Below are 25,371 nucleotides of genomic sequence, written 5' to 3'. Positions count from 1 at the left end.
AGAGTGAGGAGAGCTGAGGGGCATGACAGTTATATAATCACAGAAAATGTGTACTTTCTGTGCTATGTATTTTAGTCATATAGGAATTTTTTTTTAATTTTTTTTTTATTTATTTATCAGAGAGAGAGAGGGGAAGAGAGAGAGCACAGGCAGACAGAATGGCAGGCAGAGGCAGAGGGAGAAGCAGGCTCCCTGCTGAGCAAAGAGCCCGATGCGGGACTTGATCCCAGGACGCTGGGATCATGACCTGAGCCGAAGGCAGCTGCTTAACCAACTGAGCCACCCAGGCGTCCCGATATAGGAATTTTTTTTGAAGATTTACTTATTTAAATAATCTCTATGCCCAAAGTGGGCTCGAACTCATAACCCTAAGATCAAGAATTAGATGGTTCACTCACTGAGCCAGCCAGGTGCCCCTTGAAATTGTTTAAAAGAAAGGGTTTTTGAGAGCAGGGAAAAAAAGGCATAGATTTTAGTTGTGTAATGCAGAAACTTGGAAAGAACTGGGGTAGTGCTGACAATAATGAAAACCATTACCTGAGATGAATAAAGGTCATTTAAAAATTTTTCTTTAGGGGCGCCTGGGTGGCTCAGTGGTTTAGGCCTCTGCCTTTGGCTCAGGTCATGATCTCAGGGTCCTGAGATCCCGCATCGGGATCTCTGCTTAGCAGGGAACCTGCTTCCCCCTCTCGCTCTGCCTGCCTCTCCACCTACTTGTGATCTCTCTCAATCAAATAAATAAATAAATAAAAATCTTTAAAAAAAAAAATGTTTTCTTTAAAGGAAATGATTAGCTGAATGCATAAAGACATTCACTGCAGTACTACCTATTATAAGGAAAAACTGAAAAAAACCCCGAGTATCTACATTATGTATATTATAATATGTTCGGACAGTCTCTTGAACTGAAGTTCACGTAGTCAAAAAAAAAAATGATAAACAGGAAGACTGGGTAGTGGAAAATGCAGGGCAAAATATAAAACTTTTCTTTATTTGAGAGTATAACTGTATGTATTTGGACACAGATGAAAAACACTTATTCTGTGAATTTTCTTCTGTTCCAATTTGTTTTCATGGCTGTGTCTGTGTTATATCTAGGTCACTCATGGCTATGCCCTTGTCCCCCTCACCACCCCACTGGGCATGTCAGAGGTGTTAGGGCGGCTTCAGCGGTTGACGGCCGCATCCTTGAGCTCAAGGCTTTTGCCACCTCTGCACCTGGCAAGGGCTTGGGGATGGCCAAGGCTGGGGCAACCATCCCAGGTCTATGTGAGCTGGCAGAAAGGGGCAGGATACCAACCTGCTCTCGGGCTCCAGTTTGCAGCAGATGGCAGCCAGGGGGAAGAAGGCTGGGGGGCAGTCTGTGGGGACAAACTTCTCCCAGAAGAGCTTTACGTTGAGGCCAAAGTCCAGTGTTCGGGGCAGGCAGTCAGGATCTGCATACACCTGCCCGATGATCTGCAGATGAGAAGATGGCTGGTCAGGAATGGACTGTGGTGGGTGCGGTCACAGGGGAGTGGGATACTAGTGTATGGACAGGAAGGATGGGTAGAAGAGGGAGATAAAAACCAAGATTAGAGAACTGTCCCCCATGCCCAATTGTCACTAATTCAGACTCTTCTCTCAACTCAGAATCTGGTTACTGAGGAGGGTTTAGAAGAGGCTTCATCGTAGTAGAAGCAAGAGGTTTCAAATTGGAGAGGCAGTTACACACATCCCACTCTGTCCTGCTTTGTCCCCTCATGTCTATGTCCCCTGTCAGAGTTCAGGCTCTGGGAAGTAAGGTCCTGGGTCAGATTCACGTCTGCAACCTTTCAGTGGCAGCCTTGTGCTTTGCACACAATAAATGTTCAACTGACTTCTATTAAAGAGAATAATTTTTTAAAAAACCCTCCTTCATTATTCCAACTGTCCCTTGTCTCCTCTCACCATTTGTAGGAATTACAGAAGACTCTGAACATACGTGCTTGGCTGTTTCCAGACACACTGAGCTAAGCTCCTAATGGCAGCGATCTTTCCAAGACTCACTGTGTCCACCCCTAGTGCTCAGTACTGTGCTAGACAGGCTGGCACTTGTTGCAGTGGCTACTTCCACTTGTGGGGCTGAGGACCAAGGCACTACTAGGACCCAGGGAAGGGAGACCAAAGGGAAAGGTTACATCTGGACCAAGAGCTAGTCGGACAACTGTAAGGACCCTCTCATCTGCCCCTTACTGGCTGTGGGACTAAGAGCAAGTCCCTGCCCCTTTCTGAGCCTGTCTCCTCACCTGAAAAAACCCTGCCCAATCCTTCTCATGGGACCAAGGATTCCAGTGTGTCAAGAGATGTGTGATAAACTGTACAACCCTACACCACTTGTGCGGATTTTATGGTGGAAATGCTCATCATGAGGCGCAGTAGTCCCAGTACTAAGGCAGGGCAGAACTACTAGGCCTGCTGCCACAGGCCTGGCCTCTGTGCTGGCTGAACTCACCTCGCAGAGAACGATCCCAAAAGAGAAGACATCCACCGTCTCATCATAGCTCTTTCCTGGGGGAACACAGGAGAGCAGGCTGTTAGGTTTAGTCTCTTACCCATTCTGTACTGAGTCTGGGGCAAAACCAGGCCACAGCCAAGAGCCAGGGCTAGAACAGGCTCCGCTGGGATGCCATAAAGGCTGTTCAGGACAAAGTGCCCTCTGAATATTGTCTTTCCTCAGCCCTGCGTGGGCTGCCTCAGAGTCTTATAAAACACACTGCCCAAAATGAAACTGCATGGGACAGTGAAAGAGAACTGGATCGGGGTTGACCTGCACTCTGTCATTAGCTAGTTGTATGTTCCTGTGCAAGCCACTGAACTTCTCTCGGCCTCCGACTCTATAAAACTGTTGAATCAGGCCATTTCTGAGGCCTCACACCCCGGTTCAGTTCAAGAATTCCAGCCCCAGAAATCTCTGGTTGGTTTGAACATTGTCCACAAGGGGGCACCATACTTCAGCTCTCAGCAGGGAGCTTTTCTTTCGAAAAGGCAAATTCTCTGGCAATCAACACCCTGAGTTCTCAGCTACCCCTAGGGCACAAAAGTCAGTCGGATCTCACCCTAGGTCCAGGAGATCAGGGAGAAAGGAGATAATGAGATCCAGTCTGGCAAGGGATTAAATCATCTAGCTATCAGCTGTGGGTTCCTGGCCTTATACTTCACAGGCCTCCCCTGAACACCCAGGACTCTGATCCAAGATGTGGACCCCAAACTCCCCTCCATTGTCCAGTGTCAGGACTCACCATTCAGCATCTCAGGGGCCATCCAGTAGGGGTTTCCCACCACTGTATAGCGCTTCTTGCGGTCATTCTTACGCAAGGTGCGTTTCTTGGTGGTGGCCTTCTCCACTGGGGGCTTTTTCCTCTCCTCAACTATGAGCCGTGACAGCCCAAAGTCTGCCACCACCACGGTCTTGTCCTGGTAGGACAAGGCCAGGTAAGGGCTTGGTGAGGACATTCCCAAGAGAAGTCATTGAGAAAGGGAGAAAAGGTATGTAGTAAAGGGGAGTCACAGCTAAAGATCTCTCTCGCTGACAAGGCTTAGTTATTTGTTTTCTAACAATCTGCATCTGTGTAACAGATTCCCCAGACCTTGGGGTGTTCACAGCAGATATCCTGGAGCCTGGAGGGGTAAGGCTCTGGGATCTGGAAAGTGGAACTCAGGGGCAGAAATCTGTTGTTCCCCAACAGATTTAAGGCCTGGCTAGAACCGGGATAAGACAGAAAAAGGTAAGGTGGAGAAGTCAGTGGGGGAACTTGGGGGGAGATAAGTTCTTCAAATAGCTCCAAGGCAGTCATGCAGAAAAGGGTCAAGATTATTTAGTATGGACCCAGACGGACATCTAGCCAGGGCCAGTTACTGGACACCCAGGGAACTAGACTGCAAGCTAACAGGAGAAAAGACTTGCTAACAACCAGAGCTGATGGGTGGTGGGGAAAAATGCTGGCCTCAAACTGGCCCCTGTATATTTACCAGCTTCTGTGGCTTCAGAGTGAGGCTTCGAGGTGCCACAGCTATAGAACAGGGTGTGTAGGGAGCTGCATTACAGAACTACCATGGGGTGGAACCAGGAAAAACAACAGGGCATTATATACAATTAAGGAACTTCTGGAACTCCTTCTGACCAAAGGATTTCAAAGCCTGCTACTGGGAGGAGGTATAACTGTGTTGGCATCTATTTGAGAGCCCCAGAAGACAGAGGAGAGCATCAGGTGCAGCAGGAAGGGCAAGACAGGAGCCCTAGGTGACAATTTAGATCAAAGCACAAGGGGACAGTAAGTCTCCTCTGTGACACGGCAAGAGGGCTGGCCCCAGGGAGACTCAGGGTGGTGGGACATACCAGCTTGATAAGGCAGTTGTGGGAGTTCAGATCCCGGTGGATGATACACATGGAGTGCAAATAGGCCTGGAACAGAAGTACCAGCTGAGGCCAATGGCCAGTAATTGAAGCAGTTGCAGACACCGCAACTGGGGGCTGCTCTTCTCCCAGGCCATCCCTACTCAGCTTCAGAACCCAACCTGGACCCTAGGGCGAAGGCCTCCTGTAGTCACTCCCTTGTTCCAACACCAAGAGAAAGCCAAAGGCTGCCTGGGCTTCCTCTCTCTTCCTGCTACCACCTTCTGACCATCCTTTGTTCACTGACCCCAACCCAGTGGCTGCTCTAGACCCTCACAGCTCCCTCCTAAAGTCCCCAACTCTATGGGCCCTGGCTCCTGCATGCTCCCAGCCCCTCTAACCACCTGAAGTGAGTGCCCTCAGATGCACTGCTCCTAGGCCCCCTCACTGCCATCCTCACCCCAATCTCTGGCTTCAGCTGCCCTGGATCCTTCCAGCCTGTCATAGGGGAAGCAGTGACTTCCCCTTGGTTAGCTGGTTCTGTATTCCTAACATTCTCCTTCCCTGAGTCTCAGCACGCTCCTTGCTCTTCCCTGTCTACACTTTAACTTCTTCCTCTTCCTACCCCAATGTTTTCATGCAAATCTCTGCTATTCCACTCCCGGCCCCCACAACATCCAGGCCTCCACTCCTGGCTCTTGTTACTCTGCAGCCACTTCCTTTTCTTTCTCTTCCCGTCCCCATAGAATGTGGAAGGAGCCACCTACACCACCCCTTCCAGTCCCTTACAATACTGCTTCCATCCCAGAGGTTCCTGGCTCTGATCACATACCCAGGGAGCACTTCCTGAATGTTGTAGCTCTTGTGACCTGCCTGCCTGTCCTTTCTCCAAAGGCTGTCTGCACTTCTCCCATGATACCTACTCCTGAGACTCTTAATGTGCCCACACTTTCCTTCCAGCCTCCTCAAAGCCACCTTCTCTACACATGCTGACCCCTACTAACCCAAGAGAAGTCATTGAGAAAGGGAGAAAAGGTACAGCTCAAGATCTTTCTACTAACCACACATCTGCCTCAGCCAACACTAGCTCTTCCCAAGCCTGTTTCCCCAACATCTCTTTCCTGGGGGAACACAGGAGAGCAGGCTGTTTGGTTTAGTCTCCAGCAAACTGCCCCAGCAAACATCTGGTAAATGACCCCCATTCTTCTAGGTACTTCAAGCCACCCCAACTTCTCCTCCCCCTACCTCTGCTCCCTTGCTGCCAACTAGTCTCTCTGCACCCTGCCTCCCAGTCTCCCATCCCCACAGCCATACCTTAACTCAGAAACCAGGAATGTTTCACTAGCCCCAGCCCTGGTCTCCCTGCCTTCGGTTCTCCTAACTTGACTACCTACTGACTACACCGGACTCATATTAAAATAAAATAAAATAAAAAAATCGCAGCTCTGCTCACAAAACTTTCTTAAGTATCTTTTACACCTGTCTTTTTGGCTTCCTAAATAAAATCCAGACTCTGTAGTCTGAAACACAGGGATCTTCATGTATCTCCAGACTAACAGTCTTCATGGACCCCACATAAAGAGCAGTGATTAAAATCTCAGGCGTGGGGGTCAGACTGACGAGCCTAATCTCCTTGCTCTGTCCGTCCCTTTCTAGCATCAGCTTCTCATCTGGAAACTGGGGTTGTCATGAGGAACACATACATACATGTTATTCCCTCAGCTCAGTGTGTGGCATATAGGAAGCACTGAGCAACAGTCACTGGTATTACTACCATAACTGGTCTCCTTTCCCAGGTGAAATACTATTTCCTCCTCCCTCCTCCCAGGTCTGTGCTGCTGTTATCACCTCACCTTGGGGCCTCTCTGCCAAGAGGAACTTTTATCTAATTCTGATCCATCTTTCAGGCTTAACTAGAACATATATCCCCTTCTCTGATTTCATAGGCCATGAGGTTCTCTACCTGCACCAAGTTCCCACAGCAGCTGGCCACTACTAATTTGCCTTACCCATGCCCTGTTTGCCTTGAAGATTTAGAACTCGTTGAGAGCAGGCTGTGAGTGAAGAGAAGGCAACTGGGGACAATTTCACAGGCACTGAGAGCAGCTCATTAAACAGCTGCTGACTGACCCAGCCCACACAAGCTGCCCAGGCTGGGGGCTCTGCCTTCCGGCCCCTGCCTGTAATCCCTGCAGCTATTCTGACTCCCCAGCCTGCCTTGCCCCTCACTCCCACCCTTGGCAGTTGTTGGCAGAACTCACCATTCCAGAGGCGATGCCTTTGGCAAATTGGACCTTCTGCTGCCAGGGAAACGGGTCCTATGGGATGGAGGAATGCCATCAGAGGCTGTGGGGCCCTGTCCCATTTGGAATCCAGGCCCCACAGGTAAACGTGGTCTGCCACTGAACCCTGCCTATGCCCAGTCCTGCCCAGCATGACCCTTTGTAAGCAAAGCCGTGAGGGTGGTTTGCTTACCACACTGCGCAGAAAGTCCTTCAGCGTGCCCCCCTCAATGTACTCTGTCAGCAAGTTCAGCTTCTTGTCCTTGTATAGCACACCAATGAACTTGAGCACATTGGGGTGGTCTAGGCTTCGCATCACCTTCACCTGGGGGTGGTAGAGGCCAAGGAGGGTGGATGGTTACTTCCTCCTATGTCTTCCTTATCGCCTTCCCTCCAGGGAGTCAGTCTGACAAGTGTCACCTGGGTCTCCTACCTCCAGTCTTATGTGATAGGATAGAATACTTCCACATGGATAGGGATGCCTCAGAGGCCTCACCCTTGGGATCCTGCTTTTCTAGGAATTTTATTTGGGGGGAACTGGAATGGGAGGGTTTGAGAGTAAAACAAAGGCCTGGAGGGCAATGGCCAGACCAAAGGAATGCCAACCAAAGGAATAGAACAACTTGGGAAGGGTGGTAAAACTGTGTAAAAACTCCAGGGATGGCAGTTCTCTGGGAGACCCCACTCCAGGCTCCCTTAGCAAGGTGTTCAGGTGGTGAGTGTAACTCCTAGTTGTCCTAAACTGGTCTGTTTTCATGTCCATCACCCCCACTAGCTGTAAGCGCCTCTGAACCACATCCCATTTGTTACTGTATCCTTTGTAACCAGATCATGCAGTCATTAGTAAATGCTCACTGAAGAGATAATTACCCCGTCTTCTAGAGCTCTTTTCTCCTCTACTTTTAGGAAAGTGATTCTAAAGTAAGTTTTCTCCCAGGGAACCTGGATGGCTCAGTCATTAAGAGTCTGCCTTTAGCTCAGGTCATGATCCCAGGGTCCTGGGATAGAGTCCTGCATCAGGCTCTCTGCTCAGCAGGAAGCCTGCTTCTCCCTCTTCTACTCCCCCTGCTTGTGTTCCTATTCTCGCTGTCTTTCTGTCAAATAAATAATAAAATCTTAAAATAAAAAAGTTTCCTCTGAAACTCTTGTTTATTAAGATCTTTCCCTCTTCCAACAGTGACACCGGAACTCCTACTTCCCACCACCTCATCCTCTTACCTCAGTCAGGAAAGTCTTCTGTGTTTCCTCATCACACCGAATTAACTCCTTCATGACCATCACTTTGCCAGTTGCTTTGTGTGTTACCTAGTTACAAAGGAGGGCAACTATTACTGGCACAGAGTCCTGGTGAACTGTGTGGAAATATATGCAACTGGGCATCCCATCCCCTGGAAGACACACTGAGCCAGATCAGACTGACAGAGTTCATCTGTAGAAGACACAGCATGAGGTAACAGGGGCCTCAGAGGGAAGCATACCCTTTTCCTTGGAGAGGTGGGCATGCACAGAGGGGAGGCGAGAATGCAGAAAAGGGAAGTGTAGGAGGCAGGAGGGGACACTGCCAAGCCAAGCAGGGGCTCTGGTCATCTGACACAGGAGTGAATCCCTTGGACGAAAAGAAGTCTAGGGACAGGAGGGTCAGTGCCACAGACATGCACCAGGGAGCTGGGTGGGTCAGGGTGAACTCTCCAGCCCCAAGGCCCTAAAAGCTGAGACACACAGCTTACCTGACCCCCCCTCCCAGCTCTCAGCAGAGGAGGAGGAGGAGAGAAAGAGAGAGAGGTTAGTCCCCAAGACTGTTCATCAGAGAGGCAAGAGCCACTCCCCTGTGTGCTTCCTGCAATATGCCCAGCACTGAGGCCTCAGGGTACCTAAAAACACCCGCTGACTGGAGGTGGCAGAACCATGGGCACAATTCATCCCAACCTGGGTCTCCAGGTCCACCAAGCTCACTGTGACAGCAACGCTGCCTTTAGGTGGCCTGGGAGGGCCAGAGTGTAGCCCTCACACCATCACCTGCAGCCAGGAAAGGGGCCTGGTGTCCTGTAGGGTGTGGAGTGAGAGCATGTGATGAGAACTCCCTGAAAGAGAGAGAGAGGTTGGGGGTAGAAGAGCAGAGCAGCTGCCTGTGCTCACCTTGATGGCCTGCCCAAAGAAGCCTTTCCCCAGGACCTCCCCGTGGATCAGGTCACATGGCCGGAAGATCTGCTGTGAGTTACTGCTGGAACAGCGGAGGGATTCTGAGCGGCTGATGTCACGGCTAAAGAGCAGGGGCTCCTTTGGGGAGCTGGGGCCAGGGGACTTGGAGATGCTGTTACTGCGCCTAAAAATGAAGAAAGATGAGGATAGGGCTAGGGTGATCCTCAGAGACCTGCCAGTAAAACCCTTAAGTAGAAACCTCAAGGCCACCCTACTATCCTACCAATCCCAATGTCTGTAGTTCTGGTGCTATGATGAGGGGAAGGAACTCTTAGGTCAGACAGATGTGCCATTTTGGGGCTGCAAACATCGGCAGTTTATTTAAGTATCAAAGCAGGAACCCTTGGGGTACCTGAGTGGCTCAGTGGGTTAAACCTCTGCTTCAGCTCGGGTTATGATCTCAGGGTCCTGGGATCGAGCCCCGCATTGGGCTCTCTGCTCAGTGGGAAGCCTGCTTCCCCTCTCTCTGCCTGTTCGCCTACTTGTGATTTCTCTGTCAAATAAATTAATTAATAAATAAATAAAATTTTTAAAAAGCGGGAACCCTGAGTACTCACCTGAAATGACTGTTACTAGTTTATAGCGCTCAACATGTGACAGCGCTGTAAGGTGGCAATCCACTTCCCATGTCTGCTTGAGTCAAAGTGCTAAATGGGTTAGAGCCTACCACCATCCAAAAAAACGACATGGGATTCTGGCTATTTTGCTCATCTTTCTACCTGTCTTCATTTCCCAAATTCTAAAATAATGAGCATGTATGATTCTTACAGCAACAGAGCCACTGTATTTACATTTTTATTTTATTTTATTTTTTTAATTTTTTTAATTAATTTGTCAGAGAGAGAGCGAGCGAGAGGGAACACAGGCAGACAGAATGGCAGGCAGAGGCAGAGGGAGAAGCAGGCTCCCTGCGGAGCAAGGAGCCCGATGTGGGACTCGATCCCAGGACGCTGGAATCATGACCTGAGCCGAAGGGAGCTGCTTAACCAACTGAGCCACCCAGGCGTCCCTGTATTTACATTTTTAAGAGCAGTCCATAACAGTAATGGTTGGTAACTGTTACTGACTTCTTGAAGGATGGACAAGAAGGCTGAAGTCACTGCAGGTGAATTGCAACCCTGAAAACTTGTCTCCCATACATCCTGTCTCACTTGGGCTCTGAGAAAGGACTGTCCACAGGCTTCTTAGCCCTTGCTCTACTCTTTGCCGCCCACCAACCACGCCCACAGAAGCACGTAAGCTGAGCTGCCCTCTCTCCCACAATGGTATCTAAGCAGCTCTCTGGCTGCACCCATGTGCTCAAGGCTTCTCTGCCCTCGGGCGCACTACTCTACCAGCTCACTTGTGCCGAGGCCAAGAGGGCAGCCTGAAGTTTATGCCAGCAACCTGTGGAGAGGGCCCTGTTTTCAACAGATGCCAGGCAAGTGCCCTGAGTGATTCAGTCTGTTTGATCAGGAGGGCGGATAGAGAACTTGACTCAATGATACCAACAACACCTCACTTAGTGCTGACCCTTTGCTGGCACTGTGCTACTTTGTATCCCTTTCCACACTGAATCCTTATGTAATTGGTGAGACAGCCATCTTTGTCTTACAATCCCACTTCATAGATGCAGAAACAGAAGCTCGAGAGATGAAGTGATTTGTGAAGGGAGGGAGCTCAGCTCAAAGGCATGGTATGGGTGTGTCTATCTAGAGAGCTGCTGCGTCTAACTCCTGTTCTTTCAGTCTCCCTACTTGGCACCTGCATCCAGGGCGAGTGCTCCCTCCTGTTGCACCTGGACAACTTGGGTTTTAACTGTTGGTCCCTCAAATCTAAAACAGCTTGCATTCATCTCTTGCTTTATAGTTTTCAGTGTTCTTATTTATACTTATTAATCCTCCCTGTGCCCCTACTCCAGTCTCTGAGCCCCATGCCTCCCTTTGCTGGTCCTTTAGGAGCCAGCACTGGTGCTTCCTGTTCAGCTCAGGAGTTCAGTGGACAGGGCCTGATTCTCTGGTTTCTAAGGAAACCTGGCAGTCAGTGGGTCAGATCACACACAGGCCCTGGCTATAAACTGTGACTCCCATGGGGGAAGCTGGGTCAGCACAATCCTCATGGCCTGTCCCTGGCCAGCGGTTTCCCTTCCTAACCCTGCCAGCCTCCCAAAGCCAGCTCAACCTCATCTGAGGGATAAGCATGGGTCAGCATGGAATCAGGATAGGAGGCAGCACCTCAGGGAGCGTCTCCTGAGTGTCCCTTCAAGATTCTCCTTGGTGTCCAGGGTGCTGAGGGTATGGGAGTGTGCAGCATTCTGCATGTGGGGAGAGAGTCGTGCATCCAGCCGCAGCTGATCCAGGCGCTGGGAGACAGGATCATGTTCAATCAAGAGCTGAAGTGTCTGGCTTGTCTGGTTAATCGCATCCTCTACCTGTAGCCAAGAGCAGTGTAAGGTTGGCTCCCACAGGCTGTCGCAACCCAGGCTACCCACCGTCAGCCCAGATGATCCAAGCACATTATGGCCAATGTTCAACTTGCTAATGGTGGCCTCCAGCTGCCAGGAGCCCCCCACTGCCCTGTCTCTGGCATACTGTCAGATATCTCATCTGTCAGGCCACCCCTGCTGTCCTGGGAATGTGCCAGCCTGACAGAGGAGGTCACCAGTGGTCACAAACTCTGTGGCAAAACAAGAGAGAGACTGGGGGTGGAGAAAGGCAAAGGCCATAGCATGATGTCCCAGAGGGTCTGTTCCATGTCCTATCCTCATGTGACAGACAAGACACACATTGTACCTCTTCCACTCGGAGTGTGCGGACAGGGGTCCCATTGATCTCCAGGATACGATCCCCAGGGTGGATGGCGTTGCGGTTGTTGGGACTGATGTGCATCCGGTTGACCCTGGGCCAGACAAGAGTTGAGGCAGGACGAAGACATCCTAAAAATGTATCTGACCAATTTCACTTCTGCAGGAAGGCTCAACACACCCCAGGCTCCTCCCAGCCCTCAAGATTCAAACCACTCACAGGAGAAATGCAATGCCCTTTACAGGGTGCCCTCAGTGAAGGGCACCCCCACTCACCCAGTGGCCTAAGCCAGACACTTGGATGGCATCTTCTCTACCTGGAGTCCCCCAACCCTCTCTGTCTTCAAAAACCCTGTCTTCACTTCATCACCATAGTTACCAACACCTCTCACCTGATCTTTCAATAGCCTCCTAAATGGTCTTACAATACCAGGCTTGTGCCTCTCCCATCCAGCACCCATTCAGCACCCATCCCAGCAATCCTTTTAGAACACTAACTGGGTTGCTTCACCTTGTTGCTTATCCCTCAAAAGACCTCCTCAGTTTTCACAATCCTTATATGTCTTAATAGCCCCTTTTCTGCCTATTCCCAACCACCCAATCTACACTAGACACAATCACAGACTCCCACCTCTGCACTGAACACAATGGCTTCCCCTCTTCATCTAATGAGGTCTGAGTGCAGATCTCACTTCCTGATGACTCCCCCAACCCTCGTACCTCTCACCTATACTGCAAGCACCTGGTGCTCAGCACACAGTAAACACACAATCACTATTTACAGGGTTGGCAGCCACAGGTGCCTCATTAATGGTATGAGACAAACACAGACTCTTTCCCTATCTGGTCTCTGGTCTGGACCTAGGATGAAGTCTTAACTTTTTTCTCTTCCTTCCTCCATTTACTCAACCAACAAAACAATCATCAATGAACATGTACTACATGCCAGGCACCGCTCTAGGCCCTGGGCATGCAATACTGAACAAGACTAAGTTCCAGAAGGAACTCATCAGGAGGACAGATGATAAACTAATACACATACTCAAGCCAGATAATTTCAAAGAATAAACATGATCTGAAACTTGACATGTGAAAGGTGAGCTGTTCTGGCATTGGTATCTGGTGGGAAGCAATCGAGTCAGAGGGAAGAGTATGTGCCAAGACCCAGGTGGGGTTACAGCATAGCGAGCTCCAGGAGAAAGATATGAGATGGGGGTAAAAGGAACTCTGCACCCCTGGAACTCCATATAAGGGCTCTGTGTAACAAGTCCTGCTCTAGAGGTCCTCAAAGTACTCACTCTTTGACTTGCACAGTGGTGGCGTAGTTGGAGCAGGCCCTTTCCACGGACACGGAGAAGCCCCGTCTGCCCTCAGTGGTGGCTGGCATGGAGATGTGTGTGACGGAGTAGGGCAGCTGGTCCTGAACAGACTCAGTGGAGAGCCTCTCAAACATGGGTGCCAGAACCACCTCATTATGGCACTTCCCACTGGGAAGAGGAATATAAAGGGGGTTAAGATCCTGGAGCCCCACCTGGAAGCCCCCAACAACTACTGCATCATGTGGCTTCAAGCAATAGTACCCACATTCCCACTATTACCATCCTTGTCTGCTCAGAATGAGGAGCCCAGGGTCTCTAGGGTAGCCTAGGAATGTGGGTGCAATGACCTGGGTTCTCTTCGCTCTGCTTCTGACTCACAGTGAGAACCAAGCCCCCTTCCCCTCTTAGGGCCTCAGCCTGACTTCTTTGTCAATTGAGGCAATTGGACCAAGTGAATTTTAAGGGGCTTTTGCCTTTAACTTTCTGGGATCCTTCTCTGAGAGCATCTTCCCAGCCATTCTCCCTTCGGGAGGACTCCAGGGCCAAGTCTCATTATTCTCACAGCAGGTTGAGGACAGAGGGCAGAGAGATGTTAACTGTCTTGCTTACAGAGGTGATTACAGGCATTGGAATGATAGGAATCCAGTGCTGTGATATGCTCGCTGTTTCTGCCCAATTCACACTGCCACCTCTTTCTCTTGGCCACTCTTGCAGGGGGAGGATGGACACCACCTTACCAGTAGAGAGTGGCATGCTGCACCAGGGCGTATGCATCCCCATCCTCAATGATCACCTTGCAGCTCATACAGGCAAAGCACTCTGGGTGGTACTTGAACTCCCCAGCCACCTGTTAGCAGACAGGGAGAAGGGTAGACAAGATGACAGACATCACCACTGGAGGGTAGGGGTAGCTGAGGTGACCTTCAGTCAAGGATGTACAGGTTCCAGTCACAATCCACCTTTGCACTCCTTGCCCTAGGAGCTTCCAGAGGACAAGTCAGATTGGTGCCTCCCTGTCATTTCTGAGATTACAAAATGTTTTGGTCTAATTCATGAAAGCAAGTCGCCAGAAGTCATCATCCCCACTAGAGAGGGACAGTTCCTCCAACACAGGGTTGGCAAATCTGTGATTAGGCTTAAAGCCCTTTTCTGGAGCAGGTAGGGAAGGTGGAACTTCTCTCTAGCGTCCCACTCCAGGGTCTCCTTTTCTGATTCTCTACACACAACGTGAGTGTATCCTCCTCAACCTGTAATGCTCTCTTCTGAGGTCTTCACCGCACTGTATTGTGTTTCCTCCCTGCCCACCAACCCACACCCAAAATCAGACTCTTCAGTTTTTAAGGGAAAGATCTTACCTGGCACTTAACTGGTATTCAACAAACATTTGTTAAATGACTGAAAAAATAAAAGGGGAGGGCTTGGCTGATGGAAGACTAGATCAAAGGCCATGGGGAACCAGAGGTGCCGTCAATGGACTCTAATGACCAAGAGGGACTCACTCACCATGACAGGTCCTGTCATCAGCAGAGAGCATCCATGGCAGAACTCCCCGAACTTCCCCCAGTAGTCCTTGTGGCAATAAAGCTTCCCATCCTTCTCATAGTACCAGTTGGTGAGGGAATCCTGGCATTCTGAACACCTGAAAGGCAGGAGGCAAGAAATTTTTCTGGATCCTTGGAGCCAGGCTATATAGGCTGTCTCTAGCTCCCAGGTTTAACAACAAAACCGACAGACCTCTCTTTGATCCAAAGCCAGATGGGGGTAAGTTATGGTTTACTGCTAGCCCCTCAAAGGAAGTTGATTCAGAGTGAAGATGATCCCAGAAACCAGTTCTGTATTGCCTGCTTCACCTAGCAGACATTAACCTTTTTGGGTCTTCAAGCCCTTAGAGAATCTAACAAAGGTCAAGAAGCCTCTCTCAGAAAAAGGCACACACAAGGAAAATGTGTGTATTTTAAAAAAGATCTTATCCATTTATTTGACACAAAGAGAGAAAGATCACAAGTAGACAGAGAGGCAGGCAGAGAGGGAGAAGCAGGCTCCCCACTGAGCAGAGAACCCGATGTGGGGCTCGATCCCAGGACCCTGAGATCATGACCTGAGCGGAAGGCAGAGGCTTAACCCACCGAGCCACACAGGCGCCCTGAAAATATGCATATTATTTAGGTATGGGCTGTGTGTGTGGTGTGTGTGTATGTGTATGTGTGTCAAGGACTGAAACCAAGTCATGGCCCCAGTTAAAAACCTCTAGTCTACACAGGTATCTTGATGAACCAAAAAAGCTCAAATCACCTCTTTTTAAAAAACCTACCCACCATCACCACTATTACTGATGTAACACTCTTGTGAAAAAATTATGTTAAGCATTAAGAAACAATCACGCAAATCCAGAATGTGGGTCATTTTTTAAGACTACTGGTCTTGACTCTTCCAAAAAGTTAATGTTGTAAAGGAATAAAGGTACAGGGATTAAAAAAGCCTAGAGACGCAGTAACCAAGTGCAACACAAACCTAGGATTCAATTCTGGACTGAAAAACAAAACAGCCATGAGTGACATTTTTGGAACAACTAAGGAAATTTGAATTTGGGCTGTACATTAGATTATATTGTGAGGGGCACCTGAGTGGCTCAGTGGGTTGGAGCCTCTGCCTTTGGCTCGGGTCATGATCCTGGGGTCCTGGGGTTGAGCCCCGCATCGGGCTCTCTGCTCGGCGGGGAGCCTGCTTCCTCCACTCTCTCTCTCTGCCTGCCTCTCTGCCTGCTTGTGATCTGTCTGTCAAATAAATAAATAAAATCTTAAAAAAAAAAAAAAAAGATTATATTGTGAAATTACTTTCTCAGGTGCTGTAATGATACTTTGGTTATATAGAAAAATTTTTAGAAGAAACATTGTTAGAGTAAGGGTGAAAGTTACCCACAACCTAGTTTTTCATAGTTCAGCAAAAATTAAATATATTGTGTGTGTGTGTGTGTGTGTGTGCATGTCTGTGTGTACATACTTAAAGAAAAAAGGGCTTGAGGTTAACAAATCTAGGTGAAGGATACATGGGTATTCTTTGAACTATTCTTTCAACTCTTCTATATAATTGAAAATTTTCAAAATAAAATAACTGGGGCAAAATTCCATTAGCACTGTGTGAGACACGTTAGATCCACAGGTCCTTTCTCCTCCAAGTTACCTGGTTGTAAAGCTCCATCCCTCAGCCAGGTTGGGTGTGTTCACAGGCCAAGTCTACATAAGATAAGCTCCTCCTCATTTCTGAGCCTCCCAGGACCCAGAGCTAAGTGCTTCCTGGCCCGCTGAGCCCATGTTATCTTTCCAGTGAAGAATCTACTCTTGCTGTCAAGACTTTATACCACCCACCCTAGCCACATCCTTCTTTGTAAGAGGCAGGATGGAGCCACCTCTTAGTGTGAATCCTGACCCTGCCAACTCATGTCATCTTGGGGAAGTTACCTGATTTCTTTGACCCAGTTTCCTCATCTGTGAAATGGACTACTGTGAAAATGAAATAACACGTATCGAACTATACAGATGTTTGTATAAAAGGCTAAGTCCAGGAGGAACTCAGGAAGTGTTAACTGCTAAGAGCAGATGATAATTATGCTAGCCACTAACATTATTTGCCACTTCCTCTACTAGCTGGGTAGCTCTGGACTTCTCATTTGCTTTTCCTCCTTGACAAAATGTGACCAACAGCATCTTAGTACAAAGAGCACTGTGAAGATCAAGCGAGCTAATATATGAGGAAAGCCTTTTGCAAACTGTGAAGAGCAAAGCAAGTATACTATTACAGTAACTTGGCAAGCACTGTAGATATAAAAGATAGAGGTACAAATTTCCCTACTCCACTTTCCAAGAGCTTATAATGAGTTAGGGAAGAGAAAGTCTAAACAAAACTTTACAATGAAAGGTGAGAAGTCACAATGGGTGCTACTACTTCCGGGCACTGCAGGAGGTAGAGGAGGGAGACAGGAAGGCACTAAAGCAGCTGTGGAAAGCAACCAAGCAAGAGAGGTCTAGAGAAGCAGGACCCTGAGAATTTCTCTTTAAGGAGTGTCCAGTTCCCTCTTGGTGCTCAACTCCGATGGCATCTGCCATCAGTCATTCCAATCCTATAGCATTTCCTCTTGTTCTTTGGATGCTGAACTTCAAGGACTTGAGAGCTGGGTACAGCATGAAGAGTATGGGTATGCAGTACCTAGAATGGTGTATAATCAGAATTATGAATTATTGGAGGTGGTGGAGGAAGACCCTGTTCTGGGCAAGCAGTTCAAATTCCTTTCAGTGTAAAAGGCATGCAAGATGAGCTCTGAATGAGGGAAGAATGAGGTCTGGTTCAAGTTCTTGGGAGCTACCTGTCCGAGCTACTTGCCCTTGGACAAGGCCCTTTCTCTCTCTGCATAGTTTCCCCATCTGAAAAATGAGGTAATTATACCTCATTTCCCTTAATCCTGTGCATATCAGGTCTTTCCCTAAATGATCCAAGGTTCAAATCTCAGAATCACCAATTACCACCTAACTGATGTTGGGCTGGCGGCTTCACTTCTCATCTGTGAAATGACGATACCATCTACTTTTAGGGTAGCAGTGAGGACATTAAATCCAGTTCTGAATGACTGCGAGAAGCCTAGCAAATGGCCAGCACTAGAAGCAGGGGCTTCCTTCTTGCCTCCCAGCTTCTGACTTGAAGCTCTTAGGTACCAGTCTCTCCTTCACTGGATTGTGAGCTCCTTGAGGACAGGAGCAGTTCCATTTGCTGCTGGTAGATTCAGCACCTAACAAAGGGCCTAGCAGAGTAAGCCCTTGGCAGATGTTTCCAAACTGAAAATGGTGGGAGTGGCAAGAACAGGCAGTCTAGATGGGAGCACAAGCGTTCTGTGACTCACGGTCACCAGGTCTTGCCCTTCTGCTGTCTGCAGAGAAAAGCTGGTGCACATGTATTTGCACCTAACTGCAGGCCTGGGCCCTGTTACACCCTCTCAATGGTATGTGTGCTGCAGGGCACAGGAGTACCAGAACATGTCCTCCTTTCCACTGCCAATATCCTGCTTCTGTTTGTTGCGAGTAGCCCTGGCCAGGCCCAGGAGAGTGGGGAGAGAAACGAGTGCAGACACGCCGGACAGAGCCACGCCAGGCTTCTGGGAAGAACACCTGCCTGGAGAATGACATTACCAATGCACACATCTGTTGTCAAGAAATGCCTTTGGAGGGTATGGCCAGCTATATAGTCAAAGTTGGCTGTCAGAGGTGTCTGAAGAACAGGAAGCTGAGCAGCTGATAGGAGGGCTGGCTGTGGATCCCTAAGCTGTTTTGTCACAACTGCTTCTTAGGTCACTGGAGTGGCAGACTTAGAGTCCTAGTTTAGAAATTAAGGAGAGTTACTATTACCTGTTACTTGAATGCCAACCGTATTCTGGGCACTGTAGGAGGTGCCTTACTTCCACCATCTCTAGTCTTTTTTTTTTTTTTTTTAAAGATTTTATTTATTTATTTGACAGAGAGAGATCACAAGTAGGCAGAGAGGCAGGCAGAGAGAGAGACAGGAGGAAGCAGACTCCCTGCTGAGCAGAGAGCCCGATTCGGGACTCGATCCCAGGACCCTGAGATCACCACCTGAGCAGCGGCTTAACCCACTGAGCCACCCAGGAGCCCCCACCATCTCTAGTCTTGATCGCATCCTACAAGGTGACAGGATTATCCCTATTCTAAGACCAGAGACTGAAAAGCAGAGTCAAATCACTTCTGCAAAGTCACCTAATACATACTGATGGAGCTGGAGTTTTAACCTGTGTATACTTGGCCATGAAGCCATTTCTACTAGACTACATCACCAGAGTAATGCAGCACATTCACTAAGCTGGGCCTCAGGATTTGCATCTGTGAAAATAAGGTAGTCTGGAGCCCTGAGAGCTCAAGTCCTTTTGGGGATTAACACATAATGAGGTTTTTCTTTAAATCCAAGTGCTGAATGTTAAATGGCACAATGATTCTCTCCTTCCTTTAGTCCACAGCTGTGTGTTCCCCAGCAGTCTCTGCCTTTTTAAGAATCTAAAATACACTCTGAAAATTTAAGAAGCTACTCCAAAATATCCCCCCTCAGATTCTTGGAGGCCATGGTCACAATATATTTTCCAAAGCCAAGGCTTTTTTTTCCAGCTTTCAATTTTTTTTTTTTAAAGTTTCAAGTGAAAGTCAAAATCTGCCCTAGCTGTGGGTTGCCCAAGGGCATCCAGCTTAGAAGTAGTGGAGCTATAAATCAAGGTCTGAGGCATTGGTCAACACCCTCTCCCAAACAACCAGAGTGAAGAGACCCGAAACCCTCCAGCCAGGAGAGATCACAGAGAGGTCCACGTGCACTGAGGGCAACCTCCAAAATTCCTCTCCCACAGCATTAAAATGGGCCTGGGTAGCCACCAAGTGAACTAAAACTTGGGGGTTAGTTCAGTGGGCAGTTCAGATCCAAACTAAGGACTTTCTTTATTTCTTTTTTTTAAAGATTTTTATTAAAAAAAAATTTTTTTTATTTACTTATTTTAGACAGAGATCAAGCAGGTGAGCAGGTTGTAGGGTAGGGTAGGGGAACAAAGGGAGAAGGAGAGAATCTGAAGCAGATCCCTGTTGAGCATGGGAGCCTGACCCATGCTCAATCCCAGGACCTTGAGATCATGACCTGAGCCGAAATCAAGAGTCAGATGCTTTGCCCACTGAGCCACCCAGGTGCTCCTAATGATTTTATTTTTAAGTAATCGCTATACCCAATGTGGGGCTTGAATCCACAACCTCAAGATCAAGAGTCACATGTTCCACCAACCAATCCAGCCAGGGATCCCAAACTCCGGACTTTTGAGTCAGCAGGGAACACACAGTTTTTAAAAAAAAAAAAAAAGATAATCAGGTTGAGATTCTCACAAGTAACTCAAGACCTGGGTCTACATTCCTCCTTTGCCATTTACTATCTGTGTCACCTCAAGCCAGTTATTTCATGACTCTGGGCCTTAGTCTTCTCATTTGTGCACTGGTGATGACAAAGCCTCATGAGTTTATGAGAATTACGTACAAATGCCTAGAATGATCCCAGGCAGGTGTCCAGTAAATGTTCATTTCCCTCCCTCCCCTCTTTAATTTAAGAACAAGGGCAAAGGCAAACAGACTTCTTTCCCTCTGTGCCTAAGCAGTATGGATCTGTACCTAGGCCCAGAACCAAACAGATTTCTGTGAGTAGAGAATGTCATAAAATGAATTATTTATCAAACCAGTTAGAAAGCAATTGATTATTATCAATTCCTATCAATTGGGAAATAGTTACTGTGCATCTAGAATGTGCAAGACCAAACAGGCAAGGTGCTGTGCTGGGAGAAGCCAAGTAAGACATCATCAGCCCAGCCCTCACTCACATGCACATTCTTCAGACCAAATGTTTACAGGTTAAATTTTCAACCTTATGTGGTTGAAGCAGCCACTATTCCAGTGTATTTGCAAAGGTTAAAGAACAAGCCCTTCCATGTCCTGGTAAAGGCCTGGTTGGATGCTCATCCTTAGCCTCCTGGAGGAACAGACTGTTGGAGAGCAGCTGTTTCTAGCCCCTTGCCTCTGAGCTCTGACTGGGCTAAAAAGGGAAAATGGGCAGGTGTCTCTGCCACAGCCTGAGGGTACTGTGACCAGAGATGCCAACTCTCCCCCAGGCACAGAAGGGCAGATGTAACAGGGGCCTAGTGACACTGGACCATCAGAACTCAGTCCCCTACCACTGAAAATCTCTTTATCACTCCTCTTCCTGCAGAATCTGTAGACTGAAACAGGCTGTCAATGAAGCTGTAATTATTATGGAGTATGTTGTTATCCAGTTTAAAAAAAATTAACCAAACACATAAGCCTCTGATCAGCAAGAAATAAGCGTTACCAGAGTGTGTTGATTCATTTCCAACCCAAAGCCAGGAAACCTGTAGACTCAAGTAATGCGTGTAGTCACACTTCAGGGTAAAGCCTTCATGATAAGGAAAAAGTGGAAAAAAGCTTGTGTGTCTCTGAGGAGCCACATGAGTTGCGGACTTACAGGAATCACTCAACTGATCTGAGTCCTTCACTTTCCAGATAAAGAGTCCTAAAGGACCTAACGCAGCTGCCAATGTTACTGCTAAGCTGGACAGAGTTAAAAATAATTTTTCCCTTTAAACATGGGTTGCAGGGGTACCCGGGTGGCTCAGTGGGTTAAAGCCTCTGCCTTCAGCTCAGGTCATGATCCCAGGGTCCTGGGATCAAGCCCCGCATCAGGCTCTGCTCAGCAGGGAGCCTGCCTCCCCCTCTCTCTCTGCCTGCCTCTCTGCCTACTTGTGATCTCTGTCAAATACATAAAATCTTTAAAAACAAACAAACAAACATGAGTTGCAAAAACAACAGAAAAACCAGGGGTTGCTTTAGAATACAAAGATGTACTTGTTTTCTTCAAGAGACAATGTGTAAATCAAATCCATTAAGTCAATGTTGGACATTAAGTGAAATTCTCTAAGAAAAAAGTCCTTTAAACATATCAGACAAAAAGTCACTGCTTAATTTACCTCTCCTATAAATTCCAATTTGAGCGTTTTCTTACTTGGGAGCACACCTATAATTGTATCTCCCCCCTTTCACTAGGGGCAATGGCAGAGAAGACCATGCACTCTGCTGAGTGCAGTCTGTCAGGCGGGGTGGTACAGGGTACATTAATTACATTCTTCGTTCCCTGCTCCCTCATCCCTCCCTTGTGCATTGTCACGCCTGATCATGTCCCCATGGAATTTGGTTGCGTCACTTTCCTACAACCACAGTACTAGAACTCCTGTGGACTTTGAACTCCCCCAGATACTTGGGGTCAAGGACTTAATTTGTTTCACAGAATCTGTCAAGGGTTGTGTTCAGGAGCCCAGGAAGTCCAACCCCTATGCCCTGCAGCAGAGGAAACTGAGGCCCAGGGAGGGGACTGGCCCCTGGTCAGTGAGGAGTCCTTGAGGATGCCCTGTAATAATGGAGGAGGCAGATAGTGGGAGCAGTTTTCTGACCAGTGACAGTGGTGATTGATTAGAATGATACCTGGGAGAGCAGGTCTGGGTGATCCCTCCTATGGGGCACAGGGCCCTGCATGCTGGCTATCTCTTCAGAAGTGGCTCCAGGAATGTGGCCTCTCATTTGGGGGAGGTTGTGGGGGGCTAAAGTGCATCAGTACACCCCTGACTCCAGCTGGGCAAATAAGAACTGGAGCAGAGAGAAGGTAGTCAGTTCCCCAAGGCATGGAGAGAGCAAGACAAGGAACAGGCAGACCTGGGTGGCATTGGTGGCATGACCCTCAAAAGGTCCAGGTCCAGAGTTCATTATCTGCTCTAGCTCCTGAGTTGTGTCCAGTTCCCAGAGATTAAAAGGGGCACGGCATTCCTTGCTCCTAAGGGAACCACCCCTCCCCCAAGCTGCCTTTCCAGGATTAAGAGTAAAAGGATTAATGAGGCCCTGGTCTAAACTAGTGGCTACTTCAAACACTTGGCATCTTGATTCCACATGGTAAAACCTACTCCTCAACTCAAGATCAATTCCCATTTGCTCTTCAGAAAAGAATTTTTGCCATCCCTTCAATGCGCCAGGCAAACTATGGGGGCCCTTTTTGGACTCTTTCTGCTGGAAGAGAAAAGCAAATCTGAGACTTGCCCTTGCAGGAAGTGTGAACAGAGGATGATGCAGCCTCCTGAAGGATGAATCAAACTCAGGAAGACGGGAAAAGTTGACCAGAGATCCCCCCACATGTTAATTCTGTTGAAAGTGGTTGCCTCTTCTGTAAAATGGGGATACATAGTTCCAACAGGCTTTGAGAGAATCAAAGGATAAAGTGCCTAGCGAGGGCGGGGGTGGGGGGAGCGCCTGGGTGGTTTAGTCGTTAAGAGTCTGTCTTTAACTCAGGTCATGATCCCAGTGTCCTGGAATGGAGCCCTACACTGGGCTCCCTGCTCGGTGGAAAGCCTACTTCTCCCTCTCCCACTGCTCCTGCTTGTGTTCCTTCAGTCACTGTGTCTCCATCAAATAAAAAAATAAAATCTTAAAAAAAAAAAGTGCCTAGCAGAATGCCTGGAAGAGTCAGCACTGAGGACTGGTTCCCTTCCCCCTCCCCCAAAATCCAAAGGCTTCCCACCACTCTACCAGGGTCCAGTAATTCCGGAAAACCACATGGTGTTCTGCTTTTCTGCTCAGGGCATGGCCACCTGACTAGTATCCTGGCAGCGAGGTTTGGGCATGGAGCTGAGCTGAGGAAGCCAAAAGGGAGAGGTCGACCAGGACCACTGGTGAGGGGGAGGCAGCCCTTGGAACAACAGGCTGCTCCCAAAGAATGAAAACAAGCCCCACCCTGGCCAGGAATGGCTCCATTCAGGAGGGACCCTAAGGGCCAGAAACCCCTTGGGGAGTTTCTGTTGGAGGTAGGGTGGGGCAGAAGCAAAGAAAGGCAGGTCAGAAGTAGAAAGTTTCCACATCTCCCTCGAGAAGCCCTGCCAAAAAAGGCCCACAGAGGTCTCAGGCTTGGGGACCTGGCCTGCATGGGGTGGGTGTTGGGCGGGGGTAGGCAGAAGCTCAGAACACTCCAAAACCAATTGCCCCAGTCTTGGAAGCACCTGCCCAGGCCTTTCCCTAGCAACTGTACTCATCTGGGAGCTTAGAAGCCCTCAGAGCCAGAGGCAAAGGTGCCTTCCATTAACAGAAAAAATGTTTATAGAGTACCTACTGTGTACCAGGCTGCCCAAACCCAGGCCTTGCCAGCTTCTTCCATGCTGTTTGACAAAACCTGCCTATCCTGTTTGTTCGGACAAATTCCTGGCAGACAGTACGGCCTGCAGGTGAAAGCTGGAAGAAAACACCCTATTTGTGCTCTTCTCCCGGAAGCAGTAAGAACAGGCAGGGTCACCGGCATCTTCTGGAGGCTTTTCCAGGTGTGCCTGGGAAGGAAGGAGAGCCGGAGTTCCCCAGGAGCTTCCGTCTGGGCATATCCCCCACCTCACCATTTCTAGAACATGGTGGAAGCCTTCACCAGGCCTACTCTGCTTGGGAAGAGCTTCTGCTAGCTTCTGCCTGACAGTACCAATGGTGAAGGGACAAGTGAAATCTGAGAAGCAGGTTCAGGGAGACCTCGGCCCTCCCCTCAGGACCAGGGACCAGGAAGAGGAGATGGAGAAGGAGACTCCGAGCCCAACTCACCGAAAGGGGTCTCTGGAGGTGAAGTAAGCCGGGATGGACAAGTAACTCCCCATCTTCTTCCCACACCAGATAAACAAGCTCAGCTGCAAACCCGTCTGGGAGTGCCTCAGGCTGGCTGCGGACGGCCACCATGACAGGCCCAGGGCTCCCAGCACCTCTGGCTGTGGGCGGGCTGCCCAGGGCTCACCTCTCCCTCCGGAGAAGCCGGAGGGGCGTGAGGACTCCAGGCCACTTGCCCTCCAGCAGATTCCCGCAGGGGGTCATGACTGGGACGGCTCCTCCCCAGTTCTCGGAAGCTCCAGCAGACCCTCGGGACTCCGGGAGAAAACACCTCTCTGCAGAGGCTATACACACAGAGGGATTCTCCGGCCGGGCTGGTGACTAGCTAAGAAAGAAGCGCGGCTGTCAAGTTAGCTTCTTCTTCAGTCCCTCCCCTGATGAGGGAGGGAGGGAGGGAGGAAGAGGAGGGGCTCCTCGCGGAACCGAGGTGTGTGGTTGGAGCAGCTATTAGGAAATAGACCTTGCAGACAAGGGGTGGAGCTGGGCTGGAGGGAGGCTGCAGGCTAGCGCCGCAGACAATAACCAGGACTGGCTGAGCGTCCATCCCTGAGCTGGGGAAGGGCACGGAGAGAAAAAGAGCCCATCTGCCTAGCTTGAGGAGCCGCCCAAAGGATAGTCAGTTCTGCTCGGAGATGAAGGAAAGCATAGGAGACCAATTCCAGGCCAAGCCACGCCCCCCCCCAAAGCCGGGGAGGGGGGTATCTTGGGTAGGGGAGGCAGGTCTAGAGACTAGAGAGCCAGGTCTAGAGAGCTGCCCTCTAGGTTCTGTGCTCGGGGCTGGTATCTACTGGGTCCTGGCGCTAGGTCCCCATTTCCATTTATCCCTTTCCTCTGCCTGGCCTGGGGACAGCCCCCAGAGCTAGCCAATGCGGGTTGCCACTCCACTTCTGGGCAGAGCTGTGCTAAGCATGAGGAAAGGAGACCTAGAGTGTTAACTGACACCTGATGTTTCTCAAAGTGGCAAGCCCTGTAAGGCACTCTCTTATTTCTCCAAGATGAGAATTATCTCCATTAACAAGGAAAGCAAGGTTCAGAGAGATTAGCTAACTAACCCAAGGCCAAAATATTATTCAGTAGCAGGGCTGGGATTTAAAGATTTTTTCATTTGATATAGAGAGTGAGTGGGGGGACAGAGAGAGATGGAGAAGCAAGCTCCCTATGAGCA

General features: G+C 49.0%; 1 protein-coding gene across 2 annotated transcripts in view; it reads right to left on the bottom strand.

The window, feature by feature from the left end:
* Positions 1–25,371, bottom strand: part of LIMK2 (LIM domain kinase 2) — a 61,630-nt gene that overhangs the window by 2,851 nt on the left and 33,408 nt on the right. The window contains exons 1-14 of one of the 2 annotated variants that reach the window (XM_059408860.1): positions 24,147–24,399; positions 14,440–14,575; positions 13,674–13,783; positions 12,916–13,104; positions 11,607–11,712; positions 11,049–11,245; positions 8,773–8,959; positions 7,855–7,941; positions 6,830–6,961; positions 6,616–6,672; positions 4,358–4,423; positions 3,261–3,435; positions 2,474–2,529; positions 1,301–1,458 (exon numbers count right to left, since the gene is read on the bottom strand). In XM_059408860.1, coding sequence (XP_059264843.1) covers positions 1,301–1,458; positions 2,474–2,529; positions 3,261–3,435; positions 4,358–4,423; positions 6,616–6,672; positions 6,830–6,961; positions 7,855–7,941; positions 8,773–8,959; positions 11,049–11,245; positions 11,607–11,712; positions 12,916–13,104; positions 13,674–13,783; positions 14,440–14,575; positions 24,147–24,199 — 1,709 coding nt within the window. In that variant the 5' untranslated portion in view covers positions 24,200–24,399. Of the gene's footprint in view, positions 1–1,300; positions 1,459–2,473; positions 2,530–3,260; positions 3,436–4,357; positions 4,424–6,615; positions 6,673–6,829; positions 6,962–7,854; positions 7,942–8,772; positions 8,960–11,048; positions 11,246–11,606; positions 11,713–12,915; positions 13,105–13,673; positions 13,784–14,439; positions 14,576–24,146; positions 24,400–25,371 lie in introns of those variants that run through there. The other variant, XM_059408859.1, reaches the window with a different exon arrangement.

This window comes from Mustela nigripes, chromosome 8 (assembly GCF_022355385.1).
Source record: "Mustela nigripes isolate SB6536 chromosome 8, MUSNIG.SB6536, whole genome shotgun sequence".
NCBI lineage: Eukaryota > Metazoa > Chordata > Mammalia > Carnivora > Mustelidae > Mustela > Mustela nigripes.
Note: the sequence above shows the minus strand (reverse complement) of the source record. Positions and strands in the feature narration are given on the sequence as shown.